This window comes from Jaculus jaculus, chromosome 10, assembly GCF_020740685.1.
Source record: "Jaculus jaculus isolate mJacJac1 chromosome 10, mJacJac1.mat.Y.cur, whole genome shotgun sequence".
NCBI lineage: Eukaryota > Metazoa > Chordata > Mammalia > Rodentia > Dipodidae > Jaculus > Jaculus jaculus.
Window position 1 is genome coordinate 109,206,557 of NC_059111.1, and position 24,750 is coordinate 109,231,306.

Genomic DNA, 24,750 nt, shown 5'->3' on the forward strand with positions numbered 1-24,750 from the left:
AAGCAGCTAGAGGGAGGAAGGGCTTGTTTTGGTTCTCAGTTCCGCCGTGGCAGGGAAGACATGGTGACCAGAGCCTGAAGCAGCTCTTCCCATTGCATCCACAAGAAACATGGAGAGGAGTACTGTGTTCAACCTCTTTTTCCTTTTTTCTTTTTCTTTTATTTTTAAGATTTATTTTTATTTATTTATTAGAGACAGAGAGATGGACGGGAGGCAGAAAGAGAGAGAGAGCGGGTGCACCAGGGCCTCTAGCCACTGTAAACAAACTCCAGATGCATGTGCCACCATGTTCATATGGCTTATGCTGGGGGGACCTGGAGAATCAAACCTGGGTCCTTAGGGTTCACAGGCAAGTGCCTTAACCGCTAAGCCATTTCTCAAGCCCTCCCTCTTTTTTTTTTTTTTGTTTGTTTGTTTTTGGTTTTTGCTGCTGATAGGGTCTCACTGTAGCCCAGGCTGATCAGGAATTCACTATGTCGTCCCAATGTGGCCTTGTACTCAGGGTGATCCTACTACCTCTGCCTGAGAGCTGAGATTAAAGGCATGCGCCTCCACACCGGCTTTTTTTTTTTTTTTTGGTATGGCTTTTGCCAGCCCATTCCACACCTCAATTAACCTAATCTAGAAACTCCTTCCCAGACTTGCCCAGAGGCTTGTTTCCTTTGACTAAATTCATCAAGTTGACAGGACTAATCAGCACACCATCAGTTTATTTTTTTAGAAGCAGGTTACCAAACCACTTGAAGGTTTGTCAGTAAATACATGGCTGTTTTGTTTTGTTTTGTTCTGTTGTAACGCATGCACTACCACACCTGGCTCTTTATTTATTTTTTGAGGGGGGGAGAGAGAGAGAAAGAGAGAGAGAGAGCTTGAGCACGAGCATGCGCATGGGCAAGCATGAGCGCCTACATGGCGTGAGTGGCCTACATGGGTACTGGGGAATCGAACCTGGGTCCTTAGGCTTCACAGGCAAGCACCTTTAACCATTAAGCTGTCTCTCCAGCCCATGGTTAGGTTTTAAAGTCACTGCAACCCTAGTGTGCCGTGCAAATGTTAATAGTGCTCACCACAGTCTTAGCTCACTGTGCATCTTTGGAGTTGTGAGATACCCAAGCCTTTCTGTTGGATTCAGGAAAGATGTACTGTCAGTTTCTTTGTGCCTGTTTGGCTGTGTTAAGTCTATTAATGGATTTGTAGCTAATTTATGGATCATTTTTTCTTGTTTAGCTAGGCTGTAGGCTCTGTCGCAGACCATGTCTCAGACTTCTCTGTATCCTGTCACCAAGAAGCTTTAAAAAGTCTGGCCAGATATGGTGGCTCACGCCTTTAATCCCAACACTTGGGAGGCAGAGCTAGGAGGATCACTGTGAGCTTGAGGCCACCCTGAGACTACACAGTGAATTCCAGCTCAGCCTGGGCTAGAGCCAGACCCTACCTGAGAAAAAAAAAAAAGTAATGTCTGGGAAGCCAGGCATGGTGGCTCATGCTTTTGATCCTAGTACTTGGGAGGCAGAGATAGAAGGATCTCCATGAGTTCGAGGCCACCCTGAGACCACATAGTGAATTCCAGATAGCCAGATGCAGGGAGCGGCTACAGACGCCATTACAAGATGGGCTTTTCCTGCGGGTTAGGGGGCTCGCAGCAGCCAGAGCTACATTGAAACCCTACCTCAGGAAGAAAAAAAAAAAGTCTGGGACTTGGAGAGAAGTCGTAGTAGTTAAAGGTGTTTGCTTGCAAAGACTGCTGCCTCCACTCATTTCTCCAGCCACCCATATAAAGCCACTTGGGCATTCACTTGCATCAAGGGACCCTGATATCTCTCCCTTTCCCCTTTCCCCCCACCCAAACAAGTGATGCTTGCTTCCATGTGTCCATATAATTCTGAAGTTCAGATTTTCCAAATAAATCATGAAATAAGGCAAAAAAAAAAAAAAAGCCACTGAATTGCTAAAAATACTGAACTTAGTTTGGATATATTTGGTTTGAGATACTTATACTTAAAGTCACCACTCAGAAGGCTATGGAACTTTGGAAGGAGGAAGGAAAGTTAAGTATCATTCACAAAAATGTAACATGTAGTAAAAACAATGAAATTGCCAAAGGGAAAGTGAAAAAAAAAAACAACATAGAAAGACAGGGACAGGGCTTTGTCTTGGGACAAAGAAGAAACAGTAGATGACATAAGCCGGTTGGACAACAGGCAACATAGTTATGGTGGGAACTAAACAGGAAAAATTTCTAGGAACATGGTCTGACTTTTCAAAGGATTTATGCAGTGAGGATTTTAGCAGCAAGTTATTGGTGACCTCCTAGTTTTATTTTTTTGTTTTGTTTTGTTTTTTGAGGCAGGATCTCACTCTAGCTCAGGCTGACATCAAGCTCATAGCAATCCTCCTGCTTCAGCTTCTCAAGGGCTAGGATTGTGGGCATTATAGACATGAGATGCCATGCTCAGCTTCAGGTATTGTTTTAGAGATGATAAATTATTACCTATTGGGCTGGAGGGATGACTCAGCAGTTAAGGCACTAACCTTTAAAGCCAAAGTACCTAGGCTCAACTCCCCAGGACCCATGTAAGCCAGATGCACAAGTTGGCATATGCTTCTAGAGTTCATTTGTAGTGGCCGAAGGCCCTGGTGTGCCCATTCTCTCTTTCTGTCTACCTCTTTGTCTCTCTCATAAATAAAATATATACATATATTTTTAAAATATTTTTTGTTCATTTTTTATTTATTTATTTGAGAGGACAGACACAGAGAGAAAGACAGATAGAGGGAGAGAGAGAGAATGGGCGCGCCAGGGCTTCCAGCCTCTGCAAACGAACTCCAGATGCGTGTGCCCCCCTTGTGCATCTGGCTAACGTGGGACCTGGGGAACCGAGCCTCGAACCGGGGTCCTTAGGCTTCACAGGCAAGCGCTTAACCGCTAAGCCATCTCTCCAGCCCTATATATATATTATTTACTTGCGTGAGCGTATATGAGGATATGGGTATGCCGAGGCCTCTTTACCACTATAAACAAAAGGCAGATGATTGTACTTCTTTTGTGTTTGCATCTGGTTTACATGGGTGGCTTGGGAATTGAATCAGGACTGACAGGCTTTGCAGGCAAGAACCTTTAGCCACTAAGATGTCTTCCCAGCCCTAGACAAATAGATTTTAAAGAGGAAAAGTATGCCTGGGTTGTGAAAAGGGAAAACTAGAATGTCTTTTGGGATGTTCCGTGTGATGATCAAGAGTAGAGTAAATTGAGGTAGCAGCTGAGTGAAGGTTTTTCCTACGTTAAGATGATCCTCAGGAGAAAAAGCCTGTGAGAGGGAGAAATTGAAGATGTGAAAGATTGTTTAAGTTTCACAAAGGGGAGGTGCGGGAGAAATGCAGGGTGCATATTAGCAAGTTTGTCTCAGCAAGGAAGGAGCCAGCATCCACCTCAGATCAAAAAGAGAGAGGAGAAGGTGCAGGAAGGCCCAAGAAAGACTTGAGGAAGTGGGCTGCAGAGGTGGTTTAGTGATTAAGATTCTTGTCTGCGAACCCTAGGGACCCAAGTTCAATTTTCCAGGTCCCAAGTAAGCCAGATGCATAAGGTAGGTGGCACATGCGTCTGCAGTTCATTTGCAGTGGCTACAGGTCCTGGCATGCCCATTCTCTCTCCCTCTTTCTCTGTTTCTTCCCCTCCCTCCTTCCCTTTGTCTCTATCTCAAAAAAGAAAAAAAAAATGACTTTGAGGAAGTAAAGTTTAAAATAAGCCTTCCAGGGAACATGATGAGATGTCAACATGAAGTCAATAAAAGGCTTTGCAAAGCCTCCATGGGACAACTGCAGGTGTAAATTTATGGCAGATATTAACTGAAGAATTCTGTGGTCTCATCAGCAACAGGGAATTAAACTGAAGTTTTCCCAGACTAAAAGTTCTGTTTCTTCTCAAGATGAATGGATGGGCTCTGTCAGGTGATGACAGGGCCACCGAGGAAGTGTAAATATTGCAACTTGCCAATCCAGCTTTGATTTTAGGGCTGACTTTTTTTTTTTTTTTTCAAGATAGGGTCTCACTCTAGCTCAGGCTGACCTGGGATTCACCATGGAGTCTCAGGGTGGCCTAGAATTTACAACGATTCTCCTAACTCTGCCTCCTGAGTGCTGGGATTAAAGGTGTGCACCACCACAGCCGGCTTTTTTTTTTTTTTTCTTTTTTTGAGGTAGCATCTCACTCTAGCCCAGGCTGACCTGGAATTCACTATGTAGTTTCAGGCTGGCTTCGAGCTTACGGTGAACCTCCTACCTCTGCCTCCCAAGTGCTGGGATTGAAGGCATGCGCTACCACGCTTAGCTCAGTTTTACTTTTGGTTTTCAAGGTCTTGCTCCATGCCAGGCTTGCCTGGAATTCATTATGTAGTCTTAGGGTGGATTTGAACTCATGGTGGTACTCCTACCTCTGCCTCCTGAGTGCTGGGATTAAAGGTGTGTGCCACCGTGCCCACTAACCAAGTTGTGCAGTAATAGCCATTCACTTCACTCTTCTGGTTCTATCTTATTCATGCCAACATGCCACACAGACCAGCCTTAACCTTACATGACACAGAGACTAGGGTCTGGGGAGGATGGGGGGGCGGATGTCTGTCAGAGTGAGAGCGAGGTGCTGCTTCAGTGGGGATGGATGTGAGAGGGCCAGGAGGGAAAGCTTTGTGGTCAGAGAGGGAAGTTCAGTGATTAAAATCATGGAAGCGAAACCATTTTGAACAGTTTGGTCCTAATTGAGGTGGTGCTCATGAGGGCTGAATTGAGTGTGGACAAGGATCCTGGCCAAAGGGAAACTCTGTATAGCGAATCCGGTTAGCCAGGATTGTGGCTGCAGTGGCACTTCCTCGTAACAACACAGCAAGATCCCGGAGATGAGGCATGTGCTTCTGTTGTACATGTTGTAGTGATATAAAATGTAACTGTGGCTGAGTGTGATGGTGCACACCTTTAGATCCAGCACTTGGAAGGCAGATGTAGGAGGATGGCTGTGGGTTTGAGGCTAGCCTGAGACTACATAGTGGATTCAGCCTGGGCTAGAGCAAGACCGTACCTCAAGAAAGAGGGGAAAAGAGAAAGAAAGAAAGAAAGAAAGAAAGAAAGAAAGAAAGAAAGAAAGAAAGAAAGAAAGAAAGAAAGAAAGAAAGAAAGAAAATGGGGCTGGAGAGATGTTTTAACAACTAAGGCGCTTGCCTGAAAAGCCTAAGGACCCATGTTTGACTCCCCAGATCCCACATAAGCCAGACACACAAGATGGCACAAGTGTTATGTAACTGTGTACACACAGGTGGTTGTCACAGAGTTCTACTGTGTTTGACTCCCTGGTTCTCACTCTTTGCACCTCTTTACTCTGCATCCCAAAGGAAGCACGTTGACTATGGTTCCTTCAGTGTCTGATTGACCTGAAAGTGAAGTAGCAAAGGACAGAGTTCTATGCTCAATAAAAAAGAAAAGAGGGCTGGAAAGATGGCTTAGCTGTTAAGGTGCTTGCTTGCAAAGTCAAATGACCCAGGTTTGATTTCTCCAGGATCCACGTAAGCCAGATGCACAAGGTAGTGCATGCACTTGGAATTTGTTTGTGGTGGCTGGAGGCCCTGGCATGCCCATTTACTCTCTGCCTCTCTCTCTCTCTTTCAAATAAATAAAATAAAAAAGCTGTGAAAATAGAGGGAGAGAGAGAAAAGAAAGGGTACTGTTCATCATGATTGCTGTTAGAAGCTAAGAGGGCCAGAGATGGACAGGGATGAGTCTACAAAGGTGAACTGACGTCATCTGGGTGCACAGATGGGAATGCTGGGAGCAGAGGCCAGGCTCGGGCCTAGGAGGGATCCATGGCTTGCAGGTGAAGCAGTGAGCAGCAGCAGGATGTTACTAACTTAAACCCTTGTTGGCTCAGGTCCCAGTGACTTTTGTCGACATTGCTGTCTACTTCTCTGAGGACGAATGGAAGAACTTGGACGAATGGCAGAAGGAGCTTTACAACAACCTCGTGAAGGAGAACTACAAAACCCTGATGTCCCTGGGTAAGGACACCTTCTCTCTGTTGGTGAGCGCTCTCGGGAGAGGCCTGTGAAATGTGAAGGAACCAAATGGAAATAAATGGTTTGCCTTTGGTGCTAGTGGCACAGAGCAGTTAATAATGGTGAACAGTAAAAGCCTAATAGTAGATTTGTCACCATAGAATCTTCTGTGACACTACCACTATTTTATTCTGTGTGTGTGTTGTGTTGTGTGGTGGGCATGTGTACTGTATGCAGAGCATGCAGCCGTATGCATACGTGCAGTGGCCAGGGGAGGACATCAGGTGTTTTCCTCTATTGCTCTTGTGCATCATTTTCCTGAGATAGTCTCTCCCTGAACCTAGGGCTCTTTGTATTTTTTGGTCAGACTGGGAACCGGGAGCCCTGGTGATCCTCCTGTGTATATTTTCCACAGCTCTGGACTTACAGGTCTATGTGGTCGTGCCATTTATTTTTATTATTATTATTTGTTTTTTTTCAAGGTAGGGTCTTGCTCTAGCCCAGGCTGACCTGGAATTCGCTATGGAGTCTCAGGCTGGCCTCAAACTCACAGCGATCCTCCTTCCTCTGCCTCCCGAATGCTGGGATTCAAGGCATGTGCCACCACCACACCCGGCTCCTGCCTGAATTTTATGTGGGTGCTGAGGATCAACCTCATGTGCGCTTGCTTGCACAGCAAGCACTCTTACCTGCTGACTGTCTCCATTTCCAGCCCCCGCTACTACTACTTTAGAATACAGTAAAATAATACATTTGCCCCTCTGTATTCTGCAGTCTGTCAGCCTAAGGTCAGCTGCAAGTTGTGTGCTCCTGGCTCTTAGAGACCAGATCTTTTGACACTGGGAGTCTGGGAATCTCCTGGCTTGTCTTCAAGGTTCCTCCTAGGAGATACCTACCTTTCACAATGGCTACCACAACAAGGGATGCTCAGGTGGAGATGGGAAGATGGCTTATGGAAACCACCCCCCATCACCTCAATCCAAATTCACTGGTAAGCTTAATACTTCTTTTCCTCATCTCCATTACAGACACAGATGGCCCAGTGCCCAAGTCAGATGCTCCAGCCCAGGCAGAGCCCAGAGAAGAGCCTTGTGTGTGGGAGCAACATCACCCTGAAGAGAGAGAAATCCCAGTGGCCCCAGACACAGGTGATGACTGTTGAAGACTACGGCAGGAAGAGGGATGGGCAGGAACGGATGGCTAGGCACCCTGCACTCTAGGAGGCACTGCTTCTGGGTTCCCTTTGGCTTAAATGTTGGTTGATTTTCTGCTTCGGAGACCTTCAGGGCCCCTGTGGCTCTAAGTAGAAACCCAATATCCTCTGGAAGTGTTGGCAATGATGCTTCTGACTTCAGAACTTCCTGGCGATCAGCGTAGGGAAAAACGACTCAAAGCAGAATGGTCCTCTATCCGCAGGAGCAGAGCCCCTGGTGCCTGCACAGGATGTGGCCTCCCAGGTAAAGCGAGAGGAAGCCCTGTGTGTGCGGGGCCAGCGGAGTCTGGAAGAAAGAGCCATCCCCACAGAATCCATCACTGGTGAGTGGGCCAAATGGCCACCTGGCCCGGGAGGGGAGACGAGGGAATGGGTACAGAGAGACTGGTGCCAGGCCAAGGGTACCAGCAGTGGAAAAGCTGTAGGTGCAGAATAGGGCAGAGACAAGGCTCTAACAGGCCTTCATGGCATTCAGCGTCAAGGGTTTATGGCTTCATCCAGCTTTGCTTGTTCTATTTCCTTTCTTCTTTGTACAATTAGTGTTAAATTATCTCCCTTTCCTGGGGCTGGGGAGATGGCTTAGCAGTTAAGGGTTTGACCAAATATCTTGATATGATGGCTAAACCAAGTTGACACCTATAAGCAGTCATCAGATGAAATACATTAATGTACCATCATACTACTTGCCCACTTGTGACAGCTTAATACTCATTCCACCTCTGGAAAGCCTGAGATCTATAGGCAAGTGATAATAGTGAGTAGATAGCGTATTCCCCTTCATAGGTTGTCAGGTGGATTCCTTGAAAGCATCAGGTATTGCTGTCTTTAGAGACCTTTAAGAGATAAGATGGGGGCTGGAGAGATGGCTTAGCGGTTAAGCGCTTGCCTGTGAAGCCTAAGGACCCCGGTTCGAGGCTCGGTTCCCCAGGTCCCACGTTAGCCAGATGCACAAGGGGACGCACGCATCTGGAGTTCGTTTGCAGTGGCTGGAGGCCCTGGCACGCCCATTCTCTCTCTCTCCCTCTATCTATCTTTCTCTCTGTGTCTGTTGCTCTCAAATAAATAAATAAAAAAAAATGAAAAAAATTTTAAAAAGAGATAAGATGGCAAGGAGAGAGATGGGGCTGTTAGAGTGCTTGTTTCCTTGGCATGAAGCCCTGGGTTTGATCCTTTACAATGCATAAACCAGGTGTGGTAGCCTCCTCCTGTGGATGCAAGAATGTCAGCAGTTCAAGGTCACCCTGACAACTAATAAGATCCTTTTTCTAAGAGAGAGAAGATAAAGGAGAAATTAGTTTTAATGGACTGTTGAGAAAAGAGGATGTTTCATCTTAGAAAAGTATAGAACATAGTCCATATCTTTTTTTTGTTGTTTGTTTTATTTGCATTTATTTTTTGCATGAGGGGATATGGGCACACCGTGGTCTCTTGGTGCTGCAAACGAATTCCAGACAAATGTGCCACATTAGGCATCTGGCTTTATGTGGATACTGGGTGTTGTAGTGAGCTCCTTGTAGCTGAGATGAACTTCCACACAGACACAGTTTATAGGAGGAAGGGTTTATTTTAGCTTACAGATCCAAGGGGAAGTTCCATTAATGGTGGAAGAAGCTGGCTCCCTTTTATAGATCCAAGCAGCGACCACACCCAGCCAGTGCCACACACAAAGCATGAATGGGCAGCAAACAGCAGGGACCCAGACAGAACTGAGAATACTCTGCAAACCTTTAGCCTGGAAATCAGATCTGCCCCAGACACACCTTAGGGCTGGACCCCAGGATCTGCCCACAGTGACACCTCTTCCAGCCAGGTGGCTGAAAATCCAAGTTACATGCTTTAAGAGAACATGTAAGTCCATTGGGGGAGAGACATTCAAACTATCACACTGGGTAATTGAACCTGAATTGGCAGGCTTTGCAAGCAAGTACCTTTGACTGCTGAGCCATCTTCCCTGCCCTGTTTGTTTCTGAAGTCTCACTCTAGCCTAGGCTGACCTGGAGCTCACTCTGGAACCCAGGCTGGCCTTGAACTCACACTGATCCTCCTAGCTCAGCCTCCTCAGTGCTGGGCTAAAGGTGTGTGCCCACACCTGGCTTATGGAGTTTACTCCACTTCTTAAAGTGACTGTTGTATCACATCCCTGTGGCATGTACTAAACATACAACCAAAGTTCCAAATATGCATTCTTTGTGGACAGAGTGACTTGAACCTTTGGTTAATTAGAATAAGTTAATTATGCCTATGCCTGAGCTTTTAGGGAAAACAGATAATTGCATGAAATCAGAGATTTCTTCTAATACCTGTGATGGTTTTGTTTCCACAAGTAGACTCCCCCATCTCTGCCCAGGACCTCTTGTCCAGGATTAAGCAGGAGGAGCAACAGTGTGTTTGGGACCAGCAGGATTTGGCAGAGAGAGATATTCCCACAGACCCCAATTCAGGTGAGAAATGAGCAAGAATGAATTAAATGTCAAACAAATTGGTAAGCTGATTATTTATTGTGCCAATGGAATTGGTACTAAAATTACCTTTGTTGCTTTTTGAACAATCAGAACAACCAAAAAGCTTCAGATAGTTGTGTATATTTCTGTGTCACAGAGAAAGTAATCCCTGCTTTCTGGAATTCCTTTTGTGTGAATACCAGTTAGATGAAACTTTGGAGGAGGCACCAGGCATCCCAGAAGCTCACCCGCCTGGGCTGTGTGTGTGTTTTCAGAGCAGGGAGGACCAATAGCACTCCTAGCAGTTCTGACATGGCTGCTCCTGGAGGGCGAGAAGTAGAGTCGAGGGGTCCTTGAATTTTCGTGTTGATAGGGAAGAAACTGAGTGCACCAGGCAGATGGAAAAGCAGAACCCTCACAGAGTCCTCAGACCTTGCTTGTGGCCTTGTCAGCAGCTCTAGCTACTTTTGCATTGCTGATTTCTGAGTCAGACCCCACAGCCATGGCTCTGCAGGCCATTAGAGCTGAGCTTTCCTTTGGCATGTCCTGGCCCCACAGCACCTCTGGAGCTCAGTGGTAAATGGAAGACCCAAGTTTGGCTTTGGGATGCATTTTCCCCTCTTCAGCCACTAGCTGTAGCCAGTAGTGAGGGAAAGCTCATACGGATTGCTGAGAGGGCAAGAAGGACCCTCCATAAATCCAACATGAACACACCCACCTTCCAGTGGTTTCCAAGCCCTCAGCGAGGTGCTGGATGAAAATGATTGAAGTCTAAGATCACCTTCTTTCCTGACAACAGAGTCTCTCATCTCAGCACATGACATTTTGTCCTGGATCAAGCAGGAAGAGCAGCCGTACCCATGGGGCTCACGTGACTCAATGGAAGGAGAGCTTGGACTAGACTCTGGCCCCAGTGAGTACTCTGCCTCTGCTGGAGCTTCTGAGTGTTTTACGTAGAGCCAGTTGTCAAGGCTTGCTGTGCGGCTGCCTGTCTCAGCCTGCCCCCTAGTGTGACTCTGCTAGGGCAGCCTTCAGAGTATAGGAACAATTAGGAGATGGGAAAGGATGGTGTATGCCCTTATTTCAAGTGGAACTTAGAGCAGTCCTCTTTGCAAGCTGATGGCATGTTGGGATGACGGGGGAAGAGTTAGAACACTGACTGCTGGCACCGGAGGAAATGGTGGCACGGAGGCCTCCTCCAGATCCCAGCTCCAGCCACCATGATTGATTTTTTTTTTTTTTTTTGAGCAAGGTCTCATATATTCCATGCTGAGCTTGAACCTGTGTAGCCAGCCAAGAATGACCTTTAGCCGGGCGTGGTGGCACACGCCTTTAATCCCAGCACTAGGGAGGCAGAGGTAGGAGGATTGCCGAGAGTTCAAGGCCGCCCTGAGACTACATAGTGAATTTCAGGTCAGCCTGGGCTAGAGTAAGACCCTACCTCAAATAACAAAAACAAGAATGACCTTGAAGTACTGATCATCTCTCTGCTACCTCTCAAGTGCTAGGATTACAGGTGTGTGCCACCATACCTAGTTTTTTCTTTAATCTTTTATTTTATTTATTGATTTGAGAGAGAGAGAGAGAGAGAGAGAGAGGCAGATAGAGAGAATAGGCACACCAGGGTCTCTAGTCACTGCAAGACACATGTACCACCTTGTGCATCTGGCCTAACGTCAGTACTGGGGAATCTAATTAAGGCTGTGTTCTTAGATTTTGTAGGCAAGTGCCTTAACTGCTGAGCCATCACTCCAGCTCCATACCCAGTTTTACAGAGTTCTAGGAACTGAATCCAGGGCTTCATGTGTGCTAGAAAGAGAATCTACCAACTGAGCCTTCTTTCTATATTTGGCCCTGAAGGCACAGGAACCAGTTCATCAGGTACTGCCAGGAAGTGCTGCCCAGTTCTTGCCCTGTCTTATTTCTCATATCAATAAATAAAGTTAAGGGCTGGAGAGATGGATCAGCAGTGAAGGCGCTTGCCTGCAATGGCTAATGAACTGGGTTGATTCCTCAGTACCAACTAAAGCCAGAAGCACAAAGTGGCATGTATCTGGAGTTCATTGGTAGTAGCTAGAGGCCCTGGCACACCCATATTCTCTCTTTCTATCCTTGCAACTAAATAAAATGCCTTAAAATTAAAATAAAAATGATAAAAGGTACGAGGGTGTATTTCTATGTTCTAGTGTTTGCCTAGCATTTAGAAAAAAAAAAAATTAAGCCTGGTGTAGTGGTGCATGCCTTTAATCCCTGCACTTGGGAGGGCAGAGGTAAGAGGCTTGCTGTGAATTCCAGACCATCCTGAGAATTCAGAGTAAATTCCAAGTCAGCCTGGACTAGAGTGAGACCTTACCTCAAAAAAAAAAGTGTCTGTATGAACACACCAGTCTCTTACTGCTGCAAACTTTCAGAAGTGTCCCAGCAAACTTCTCACACCTCACTGGCCAGAACTCAATCACATGCTTAGTAACAGTAACTTGAAAAGAAAAGCCCCCATGATCATGCTTGAGGAGACAGAGCTAAAGAAGGAGCTGTGACATAATCATTGCAGAGCCCACTAGAGATGAGAGCCAGGGGCACCATGCTACAGGGAACATCCTCAGGAGAGCCGGGTAGCGTTGTGCCACAACATGTAAACGCTTGAGAACAGTTGCAGGATTGGGGTTCTCCAGGCAGGCATATCTGCGGAGAGAAGTTGGAGAGCCACAGCGGTGTTTTCCAGTGGGTCACTGTGGTACTGGACCTTGGGTGCCAAGTTGGGGCAGGCAGAGAGAACATAGGCTGGGTTGCAGAGCATGATGAGAAAGTGGACCTGTGTTCATGTTGAGCTGAGGGAATTTTCAGAACAGGAAGTACCTGGAAGTACCCCTAAGAGAATAGAGAGCACGGATAATTCCTGAGAATGATACCCATGAAGTGTGAAAGTAGCAGGGCTTGGCAGAGGGAGCCTCAAAGACCCACAATACAGCTGATACAAGGGCCACAGCTAATCTCGCAAAATGCTCAGGAGCTGGGGTGACACACCTGAGCATTAAGAATCCAGTTGGTGGGCTAGAGATGGCTTAGCGGTTAAGCGCTTGCCTGTGAAGCCTAAGGACCCCGGTTCGAGGCTGGGTTCCCCAGGTCCCACATTAGCCAGATGCACAAGGGGGCGCATGCATCTGGAGTTCGTTTGCAGAGGCTGGAAGCCCTGGCGCGCCCATTCTCTCTCTCTCCCTCTATCTGTCTTTCTCTCTGTCTCTGTCGCTCTCAAATAAATAAAAAAAATTAAAAAAAAAAAAAAAAAGAATCCAGTTGGAAGCCGGGTGTGGTGGCGCACACCTTTAATCCCAGCAATCGGGAGGCAGAGGTAGGAGGATCACTGTGAGTTCAAGACCACCCTGAGACTACATAGTGAATTCCAGGTCAGCCTGGGCTAGAGTGAGACCCTGCCTCAAAAAACAAAAACAAAAACAAAAACAAAAACAAAAACAACAAAAAGAATCAGTTGGCTTTTGTTCCTGGCTAGGTGTCCTGTGGAGATAGTTATCTGCCTGTAGTATTGACTGAAACTAAGGGAGGGGGCTGGAGGGATGGCTTAGCGGTTTAGGCATTTGCCCGCAACGCCAAAGGACCCAGGTTCATTTTCTCAGGACCCGCATAAGGCAGATACACAAGGTGGTGCATGTATCTGGAGTTTGTTTACAGCGGCTAGAGGCCATTGCCCATTCTCTCTGTCACATAAATAAAAATTAAAAAGAGAAAGGGGTAGGACAGCCCCTGCCTGGGGGAGGGTGGTATACAACCACGGGCCTCAGACACCAATAAGCTTGAGGGGTGGGGTGTTAACATGGCAGAGCCTGAGACATGGTCTCCACTTTGGGCCCTGCTCCTGGGTGGAAGCACAAAGGAGAGAAACGACTGAGCTCACTTTCCTCCCAGTTCTTCCACAGGTTGCCCCTGAATAGGGATCAGGGTTCCCCCAGGGAAGAAGGAATGCCAGAGTCTGGTGTGACGACCCAAGACCACTGAATGGAGGGACTGAGGTCATTGTTTTGAAGCTCAGAGCCCGAACTTTGCCCATGATGGCCCTCAGAGCAACAGAAAGCTGGGGCACTCCTGGTCTGGGGATATAGGGGTGCAAGAGAAAGACGACATTGCAGCAACAGGAGCAGTTTCCTGGGGAGGCAGGTTGTCTAGAGACATCTAAGGTTGTCAAGAGCCATGTGCCCCTCAGGCCTTGGCAGGACTCCACTGTATTCCAATCCTGTAAGCCTGTACACAAGTTTTCATTCCAGATAAATTCTAGCCAATTCCCTCCTTCCCATTGACACAGTCTCCAGATATAAATTAGCACTGGCCCTCAGACTACAATAAATCTTGTTACTTCAGAACGGTGGTGTTTCCTTTCCCGGCGTGGCCACCTGCCTGACTCCGCCCCTCCCCTGCTCCCCAGCCCGGTGGCTTTGCTATGCCTGAGGTCCGCACAGGTGATACCTGTCATCTGTTCAATACTCTCCCTCTCTCTCTCTTTTATTTCTTATTTATTTATTTTTTGTTTTTTTCGAGGTAGGGTCTCCCTCTAGCCCAGGCGCAACTGGAATTCACTATGTCGTCTCAGGGTGACCTCGAACTCACAACGATCCTCCTACCTCTGCCTCCCAAGTGCTGGGATTAAAGGTGTGCGCCACCGCACCCGGCCAATTACTCTCATTTTTATAGAAGCTGCAACCCGGGGCCCCTCTCTAGGATAAATAGTGTGGGGTCCTGGAGAAGGCCACGGTCAACTTTCACTCACTTCTTGGTGTCTGTCCCTCCCCGCTCCAGGTGACAGCCTGATGCTGGTGAAGAACGCGCCCCCAGCCCCTCCGCAACCCCAGCCGCAGCCGCAGCCGCAGAGCCTGACCCCCTTGGCCGTGCCCGACAACCCCGGCGGCCCTGGCAGCCGCGGCCTGCTGGAGAACGGCTTCGCGGCGCTCGCCGGGGAGCGCAGCGCGGGCGAGGCTCCGCCGGGCGGGGAGGGCGCGGCGGGCGGCGGCGGCAGCGGGCCCGGCAGCGGCGGCGCGGGCGCGGGCGCGGGCGGCGGCGGCTGCGGTAGCTGCTGCCCGGGCGGCCTGCGGCGGAGCCTCCTGGCGCACGGCGCGCGCACCAAGCCCTACTCGTGCCCGGAGTGCGGCAAGAGCTTCGGCGTGCGCAAGAGCCTCATCATCCACCACCGCAGCCACACCAAGGAGCGGCCGTACGAGTGCGCCGAGTGCGAGAAGAGCTTCAACTGCCACTCGGGCCTCATCCGCCACCAGATGACGCACCGCGGGGAGCGGCCCTACAAGTGCTCCGAGTGCGAGAAGACGTACAGCCGCAAGGAGCACCTGCAGAACCACCAGCGCCTGCACACGGGCGAGCGGCCCTTCCAGTGCGCGCTGTGCGGCAAGAGCTTCATCCGCAAGCAGAACCTGCTGAAGCACCAGCGCATCCACACGGGCGAGCGGCCCTACACGTGCGGCGAGTGCGGCAAGAGCTTCCGCTACAAGGAGTCGCTCAAGGACCACCTGCGCGTGCACAGCGGCCCGGGCCTCGGCGCCCCGCGGCCGCTCCAGGCGCCGCCCGAGCGAGACTAGGGCTGGGCTGGGGGGTGGGGAGGGCCGGGCGTGGGGGTCGGGGGCTCCTGAGGACAGAGCGTCACCCTTGCCCCCCACAGGTCCTCCGCGCGCGCGCCTTCCCGCCCTCTCTCTTCCCACCTCCTGCTGGAAATCGGCACAGGAATTGCACTCCAGACAGGGTACTCAGAGGGTTGGACAAGGGGAGGGGTGCGGGTTGGGTACCCCAGTCCTGTCCAACCCAAATGGACAGCCCAGCTCATCTCATAGGGTGGACCCAGTGGCCAGGGGAAGGTGCCAGAGGGACAGCAAGAATCGGCGGACACACGCCTCGGACCACCTGGTGTGCCCATCGGGCCACTGGGGCCACAGATTGTGTGACCAGGGAAAGCGATCAGGGCGTCTCAAAACCCTTTGAAATAAGGAAATCCTGCGGTTAGAGACGCCCTGGGAAAGCGAGAAAGGTGCAATGGTGAGCCGAGGGATGTGCTAAGGGTAACGTCCTCATGACAACACTGCCTCGCGCTCCAACAGCGCTTTGTAATTTTTTAAAAGTGTTTTCTATCCGTTATCTGTTTTTACCCTTAGCCTATCCCTCTGAGATTGGTGGGGTAGGGTTTTCCCGACGTGGGAACAGAGGAAAGTGAGACACAGGTGAGATGGTTTACCCAAGATCACACGAGAAGAGCGTGGCGGAGCTTCATCAGGGCTCCCGCCCAGCGCAGTGTCCCCAGCGCACACACTGCCTACCTCCAGGTCATCTGAGAGACCGCTCTCACCTGACCTTCCTGGTCTCCTGTCCCTCTATCCCCCTCCTCCCATCAGAAGCAACAGGGGCCAACTCCTGGGGTTACTGGGAATGGGGAACTGGTTGGCTGCAAAATGTGGGGGGTTTGTGCTTGGAAAGGTTCTGCCTACAGTGAACCTGTGCCCAAGCATCCTGGTCCCCCAGCCTCCTTCCCACCTCCAGTCCCTCAGTCAGGTGCAGCAACAGCTTTTCACTGCACAGCTAGGGCTCCTGCCCTCCCGAGGCAGCTGGTGCCGTAGGTCAGACCTCACCCTGATCATTTACTCCAGTTTCCCAGGGCAGAGGGTGAGGAGAGACCTGCTGCCTGAGCAGCCACCAAGGAATGAGACTGCCCAGGAGGGCTGGGCAAATGGGTGCTAGAGCCTGAGCTCTCTCCTGCCCTGGGCCTCCCAATTGGTGCTATCTGTTCACTGACCGTGCTCCTGGACATGGACACAGATCCTACTATGCTCCAACCCTGCAGGCATCTTGGGAAGCGCCCAAAGGACTCCCTTTCATGTTGGTGCAACGCTCCATGGCTCCCAGCACCGCGGCCTGGCAGGCCAGTCTCCATTTCAGCATCTTGCATGGCCAGGCACTGGGGTGGGGTGGCATGCCCCAGGACCCTTGTTTGTGTCAAAAAAAAAAAAAAATGGCTTTTCCTGCTCCTCCCATGGATCCTGCTTCTCTCCCAGCCAGGGAGCGCGGTGAGTAGCCAGCACTCAGCGGCACCACCTTTGTGAGCGCTCTGCTTCTGCCCTTCTGCTCATCTGCACTGCTCCGCTTTCCTCAGACCCCATTTTGCCGTGCAAAGGGAATTCTTGAAATTAAATAAAAGGTATCCAGATTGCAGAGTGCATGTTCACAAAGCTGGAGGGCTCTCCAGCATGGCATCCTACAGTAAAGCCTCAATGAACTGGAATCCAAGAAGCTGGGATTTTCTTTTTATTATTATTATTTTTCCCCCTGCATTCGACTTTTTGAAGGAATCACAAGACGAGAGATGCAGACAGGGTTCTGTGGAGCTCTAGTAGAAGGGAAGGGGCCCCCTAGCTCCAGGATTGCTAGGGGTTGGTACAGCATGCTACTTTTCCAAAGTATATGAAAAAAAATATTTTCATAATGTGACTATGTAAACTAATATTCAAATTATTCTGGCTGCTTGAAGGGGAATTGCCATTGAGGCAGTGGTTTTACACATTTGAGCATGTATCTTGAGTTTAATCTTTTTACCCACAGGAAGCTGATTTCCAAAAGGGGTATAGAAACTGATCTAGTGACAGCCAAGATTCCAGTTCCCTGGAGCCAGTCTGGTGGATCCCACTGCATAAGTACCCTAAGCCATGCTGTGAATGTACTCAATCTGTCCCATAGTGACCTCTGTCCCCAGGACCAAGCAAAGATGATGACAGGAAGCATACCTCTGCCAGCTTCCAGGCAGCAAGTGTGAACCCCACAGGCCACTTCGGCAAACAGGGCAGGGTGGGGGGGGGGGCTTGATTTTATTAGAATTTTGATTTCCTTTTGAGAAAGTGCGTCTTTAATTTTTTTATTATAGTTTGTGTGAACATGTGTGCATGTGGAGATCAGAGGACAGCCCTGGTTGTCATTCTTCAGCTGCCATCTACCTTTTTCTGTTTGTTTGAGGCAGGGTCTCACTGTAGCCCAGGCTGATCTGACACTCACTCTGTAGTCCCAGTCTGGCCTTGAACTCATGGTGATCCTCCTATCTCAGCTTCCCAAGTGTGGGGATTAAAGGTGTGCACCCCCTTCCCCCCCCAAAAAAAAATAAGGCAGGCATGGTGGCACATGACTTTAATCCCAGCACTTAGGAGGGTAGGAGGATCCCTGTGAGGTCAAGTCCACCCTGAGACTATATAGTGAATTCCAGGTCAGCCTACAGTGAGACCCTACCTTCAAAAGCCAAACAAAAAATTTTTTTAATTAAAAAAAAAAAAAAAGGTGAGCACCACCATGCCTGGCCCATCTACCTTACTTGAGACAAAGTTTCACTGGCCTGGTGCTCACCAAGTAGGCCAGACTGGCTAGCCAGCAGGCCCCAGGGATCCACTTGTCATTGAGTTCCCAGCACAGGGTAACTACACCTGGTTTAAAAAAAAAATAAAATCTGGGCCTAGAGAGATGGCTTAGTGGTTAAGGCACTTGCCTGCAAGGCCAAAGGGCCCAGATTTGATTCCTCAGTACACAATGTAAAGCCAGGTGCACAAGGTGGTGCATGCACCTGGAGTAATTTGAAGTGGCTGGAGGTCTTGTGCTTGTGTTCTCTATCTGCTTCTTTCTCTCTCAAATAAACAAAATAAGTTATATATTTTTAAAAAACTGGGGGTCCTAGGCAAGCACATTACCAACGAAACTATCTCTCCAAGCCTTATTTTATTTATTAATATTTGTTCTTTTTATTAGTTTTTGAGGTAGGGTCTCACACTAGCCAAAGCTGACCTGGAATTCACTATGTAGTCTCAGGGTGGCCTCGAACTCACGAGCCTCCTACCTCTGCTTCCCCCAGGTGCTGGGATTAAAAGTGTGTGCCACCACACCCAGCATTTTTTTTTTTTTTTTAAGGTAGGGTCTTTTCTAGCCCAGGGTGACCTGGAATTCACTCTGTAGTCTCAGGGTGGCCTGGAACTCACTACAGTCCTACCTCTCTGCCTGCCAAGGGCTAGGATTTTTTTTTAAAACATTTTATTGACAACTTCCAAATTATAGACAATAAATCATGATAATTTCCTCCCTCACCCTCATTCTCCCCCTCTCAAATCCACCCTCCATCAGATCCCCTACCACTTTCAGTTAAATTCTCTGTCATTTTGATGTCATCATCTTTTCCTCCTGTTATGAAGGTCTTGTGTAGATAGTGTCAGGCACTGTGAGATCATGGATATCCAAACAATTTTGTGTCTGGAAGATTGCATTGTAAGCAGTCCTACCCTTCCTTTGGCTATTACATTCTTTCCACCACCTCTTCTGCAATGGACCCTGAGCACTGGAAGGTGTGAAAAAGATGTCTCAGTGCTTAACAGTCCACTGTCACATCTTCTCAGCATTATGGTGCCTTTTGATAGGTTTTGATTGATCCTCGTATCTGTCACCATCACCCTGGAGCTGGTTGTCAGGCTAGCAGTAAGAGAGTATTCATGTCACTTCCTCTGCAATTTCTCCTGGGCCCTGGAAGATGTGGTAGTGGTGGTACATCTCATGGTGGGTAGTTGGCTATCTTCTTGTCTTATAGACGGATCTTGATTCTCCTCCATTTTCTGTGCCATCTTTAGTCTAGCACTTGGGGATCTGAGGTTATTTTTTTTTTTATTTTTGGGACAAGTTTTCTAGCCCAGGCTGGCCTCCAATTCCCTATGTAGCTGAGGATGACCTTGAACTTCTGAGCCTCCTGCCTCTACCTTGATTACTGACATTACAAGCCATGCACCACTATGCTGGTCTATGTGGTCCTGAGGATCAAACCTAGGGCTTCCATGCATGCTAGGTATGTATGTACTCAACCAACTGAGCTATAGTCCTGAAAAAATGTGTGTGGTTTTTGTTTGTCAGTTTGTTTTTGAAGAAAGGTCTTACTGTAATCTAGGCTGATCTGAAACTCTATTTGAACTCACAGTAATCTTCCAACCACAGGTTCCTGAGTGTCAGTACTAAAGGTGAGCACCACCAAACCTGGTCTGAAAACTGTACTCATTCTAGCTCAGGCTGACCTGGAATTCTCCTTGTAGTCTCACGGTGGCCTTGAACCCAAGGCATTCCTCCTACCTCTGCCTCCCGAGTGCTGGTATTAAAGGCATGCACTACCGTGCTCGGCCATGAAAAATGTATTTTTAAGAGCCAGGCATAGTGGTGCACACCATTAATCCCAACACTCAGGAGGCAGAGGTAGGAGGATTGCCATGAGTTCAAAGCCACCCTGAATTCCATGTCAGCCTGGACTAGAGTGAGAAACAATATATATGTATGTGTGTGTGTGTGTGTGTGTGTACATATACATAAAGTTGTTTATTTGAGTGAGAAAGAAAATGGGTGTGCCAAAGCCTCCAGCCACTGCAAATGAACTCCAGATATGCACCACATTGTGCATCTGGCTTATGTGGGAATTGAACATGGGTCCTTTGGCTTTGTAGGCTTTTTTTTTTTTTTTTTTTTTTTTTTTTTTTTTGAGAGAGTCAGAGATAGGGGCAAGGAGGGAGGGAGGGAGAGAGAGAGAGAATGGACACTGCAAATGAATTTCCAATGTGTGTGCCACCTGGGTGCTTTGGCTTTGCAGGCAAATGCCTTAACCACTAAGCTATCTCTTCAGCCCCTGTATTCTTCTTTTAAAAACATTGTTTATTTATTTGAGAGAGGGAGGGAGAGAGAGAAAGAAAGAGGCAGATATATAGAGAGAATGGGCTAACCAGGGCCTCCAGCCACTGCAAATGAACTCCAGATGCATGTGCCACCTTGTGCATCTGGCTTACGTGGGTACTGGACAATTGAACCTAGGTCCTTAGGCTTTGCAGGCAAGTCCCTTAAACACTCAGCCATCTCTCCAGACCCCAAAATGTATTGTTTTAAAGTAATTGTTTTGTTTTTTAGAGATAGGGTTTCACTCTATTTCAGGCTGACCTGGAATTCACTATGCAGTCTCAGGGTAGCCTCACGGTGATCCTCTTACCTCTGCCTCCCAAGTGCTGGGATTAAAAGCGTGTGCCACCACGCCCAGCTAAAGTAATTTTTTAACTTTTTATTTTTTTTTCTTTTCACAATTTTTATTAACATTTTCCATGATTATAAAAAAATATCCCATGGTAATACCCCCCCCACCCACTTTCCCCTTTGAAATTCCATTCTCCATCATATTACCTCCCCATCTCAATCATTGTACTTACATATATACAATACCAACCTATTAAGTACCCTCCTCCCTTCCTTTCTCTTCCCTTTATATCTCCTTTTTAACTTACTGGCCTCTGCTACTAAGTATTTTCCTTCTCACGCAGAAGCCCAATCATCTGTAGCTAGGATCCACATATGAGAGAGAACATGTGGCGCTTGGCTTTCTGGGCCTGGGTTACCTCATTTAGTATAATCCTTTCCAGATCCATCCATTTTTCTGCAAATTTCATAACTTCATTTTTCTTTACCGCTGAGTAGAACTCCATTGTATAAATGTGCCACATCTTCATTATCCACTCATCAGTTGAGGGACATCTAGGCTGGTTCCATTTCCCAACTATTATAAATTGAGCAGCAATAAACATGGTTGAGCACATACTTCTAAGGAAATGAAATGAGTCCTTTGGATATATGCCTAGCTGGGTCATATGGTAGATCAATCTTTAGCTGTTTTAGGAACCTCCACACTGATTTCCACAATGGCTGGACCAGATTGCATTCCCACCAGCACTGTAGAAGAGTTCCTCTTTTTCCACATCCCCGCCAACATTTATGATCATTTGTTTTCATGATGGTAGCCAATCTGACAGGAGTGAGTAATTTTTAATGTAAAATTTAAAATAATGAGAAAAAATGACATTAAAAAAGTAATACTTTAGATTTAGCATCCAGAGCTCAGAGTTGCTTTGCCCTTCCAGACATGGTGGACCGTGTGTCCAGAACTCCGCATAGCTGGTTTGCTTTGTCATCTTATGGTATCCTTTGTAGACTTCCTGCCCCTGCAAAGTTCCAGTGAGGGTATCTGGATTTCCAGCATTTGCATTGCCACCCGACTACTGCATACAGGCAGAGCCCTGCAGAGGCCACTGTTTAAGAGAGTTCGAAGGGGCAAAGGGTGTTGTGGCATGACCCCTGGCATGCTATAGAAAGGCTCACTCACTGGTACTAGGGAAGGAACAAACAGACAGAAGATTCCGTCATGTCTGGCTTGGTGAGTGAATGTGTTGGGGTTACTTACAGAAGCATGGTGCACCCCTGAGAAGTCTCACCCCAAGCAGTTTTCCATTTCATATACTTCAGCGTGTCTAAGATACACACAACAGAGGCAGAAGGCAGAGGTGACTGGAATCTCAGGTGCGGGTCCTATGGCCTCCCATTCCATGGGGGAATGTTAACGGCCTTATTGTAATATTGTAGACCTAGCTATTCTATTTACTTCATTGTCATAATTGTGGACCAAGGGTATCACAGATGCTGTGTCTAATGGTGATGATGGCCATGCCAAGCTTGGAGAAAGCTATATGACAGCGTGACCTTCCAACTCATGGCCTCAGTCTTAATTTGTTTCATGATAGAGAAAGAGTGCTTGGGGGATAAGACTGAAAGTGGATGGTGTCTAGGATCATTGTTGAACATTTAGTGGAAACGTATAAGACACAGTCCTTGCTCTTATGACTGCATAAGTGGATACTTGGGAAATACATACTTGATCCCTCTTAGGGTTTGTCATAATGGGACAAAACTGAGAAAGCTGGGGAACATGGGTTTAGAGAAGCCATCCAGAGCTAGTGAGTGCCAAGACTGTCTGTCTGTGGGTTCTTAAATCTATTCTGGTGGGTCCTATTGCCCCAAGTGGTTTCCCAGCACAGGTCCTGAGAGGGTAAGAAAGATCTAGATGTTGGCTTTAGCATTTTGTTCACCAATTACCTTTTTACCCTACCTCAAAGAAAACAAAGAGCTTTATTGGAGGTCATTTATAGAGGGACACTTCATATTTCTGCAGCCGGGGCTCTGGAAATGCGAGGGGACCCCTAGCATTGGCCAGGGAGGTTTTATGTCCAAGGAGGGGGGGAAGGGGTGGCATCAAGGTAGCAGGGGCTGTATCCTTACAGGCTTCTTGTCGCTGGCCAATAAGTTGATTCTCTGACACGCTAACTCCTTCAATATAGCTAGTACACTGAAGGCTTTGGACACCAGCACTGTCCTATAGGCTGCTGCCGAGCCTGAGACCCACTGTGGCATAGCTCCTGTAGAACTTAAAAGCAGAGAAGGCACAGCTGTTACAGAAGTCAGTAAGAATGTGAGGGAGAATCTGGCATGGTGGCGCATGCCTTTAATCCCAGCACTAGGGAGGCAGAGGTAGGAGGATCGCTGTGAGTTCGAGGCCACCCTGAGAATACAGAGTGAATTCCATCCATGTCAGCCTGGACTACGGCGAAACCTTACCTCGTAAAAGAAAAAAGAAAGAAAGGAAGGAAGAAAAATTCACATCAGGTCCAATATGAACTAGCCTGTACCTATGATTTTACAGTAATGGTCCACCCAGCTGTTACAGTTGTGAAAATGCACTATACATGGAGCAAATTATCAGTCGAGAGCTGGTCTCTGCTCCCTTCTCTGCATAAACTCTGATGGGGAAGCTCACTGGGTTTTCTTTACTTTTTTTTTTTTTTTGAGGTAGTCTTTCTCTAGCCCAAGCTGACCTGGAATTCTTCTGTTGTCCCAGGCTGGCCTCAAACTTATAGTGATCCTATTACCTCTGCCTCCTGAGTGCTGAGTGCACCACCACACCTGGCTGCTCACTGTGTTTTCCTTATTTCTCCCATGAGAAACACTTAAGTGTAGCTGATTTTCCACCTAGCACAGCAAATGACCCCAAAATTACATCCAACTCTCAGCCATCTCTATTCTTCTTCCCTTCTTTCTCCTCTTCTCCTTCTTCTTTTTTTTTTTTTTTTTGGATTGTTTAAATGAACATTTCATCTTTTCTCACCTTCTGTCTTCCAAAACATTTCCTTTTTCCACAATTCAATTTGCCAGTGAAAGTCTGGGGGTTGGCTTGGCATGGTAGTGCACACCTTTAATCTCAGCATTTAGGAGGATCGCCGTGAGTTCGAGGCCACCCTGTGACTACATAGTGAATTCCAGGTCAGCCTGGGCTAGAGTGAGACCCTACCTCGAAAAACAAAACAAACAAGCAAAAAGTCTGGAGGCTTGGGAGATGACTCAGCAGATTGACAATAGCCCAGGCCGACCTGGAATTCACTCTAGTCAGTTAGTCTAAGGCTGGCAAATTATCAGTACAAAGCTGTTCTCTGTTCCCAGGTCTACATAAACTTTGTTGGGGAAGCTCACTGAGTCTTGTCTTTTCTTCTTTTCCTTCCTTCCTTCCTTCCTTCCTTTCTCTCTCTCTTTTCTTCCTTCCTTCCTTCTTTCTTCCCTCCCTACGTTTTTTCCTCCCTCCCTCCCTCCCTATCTTCCTTCCTTCCTTCTTTTTTGAGATAAAGACTTACTTAGCCAAGGCTGAACTGGATCTTTGGTTCTGGGGAATTGAACTGAAGTCCTTTAGCTTTGCAGGCAAGCACCTTAACCTCTAAGCCACCTCTCTAGCCGGCTGGCAGACTTGTGATTTTTTTTTTTTTTAAGGCAGAGTTTCACTCTAGCTCAAGCTGACCTGGAATTCACTCCGTAGTTCCTCAAACTCATGACAATCCTCTTCCCTTGGTCTCCTGAGTGCTGAGATTAAAGTTGTGTGCCCATACCCAGCTGGAAAACTGTATCATTTTTGACCAATCAATTAATTAATAAAGTTCTGAACAAATTATATATATTGACACATTAATTTTTTTGTTTTTTAATTTTTATTTATTTATTTAACAGAGAAAGAGGGAGAGAGAATGGGTGTGCCAGGGCCTCCAGCCACTGCAAACAAACTCCAGACACTTGTGCACCCTTGGACATCTGGCTGACATGGGTCCTGGGGAATCGAACCTGGGTCCTTTGGCTTTGCAGGCAAACG

The 24,750-nt window shown here is 47.7% G+C and overlaps 1 protein-coding gene across 1 annotated transcript in view; it reads left to right on the plus strand.

The window, feature by feature from the left end:
• The window catches only part of Znf282 (zinc finger protein 282), a 31,731-nt gene extending 16,445 nt beyond the window's left edge, over positions 1–15,286 (plus strand). The window contains exons 3-8 of the mRNA XM_045160482.1: positions 5,912–6,038; positions 7,064–7,183; positions 7,452–7,571; positions 9,576–9,689; positions 10,489–10,602; positions 14,496–15,286. Coding sequence (XP_045016417.1) covers positions 5,912–6,038; positions 7,064–7,183; positions 7,452–7,571; positions 9,576–9,689; positions 10,489–10,602; positions 14,496–15,286 — 1,386 coding nt within the window. The remainder of the gene's footprint in view (positions 1–5,911; positions 6,039–7,063; positions 7,184–7,451; positions 7,572–9,575; positions 9,690–10,488; positions 10,603–14,495) is intronic.
• The last annotated feature ends 9,464 nt before the right edge of the window (positions 15,287–24,750 follow it).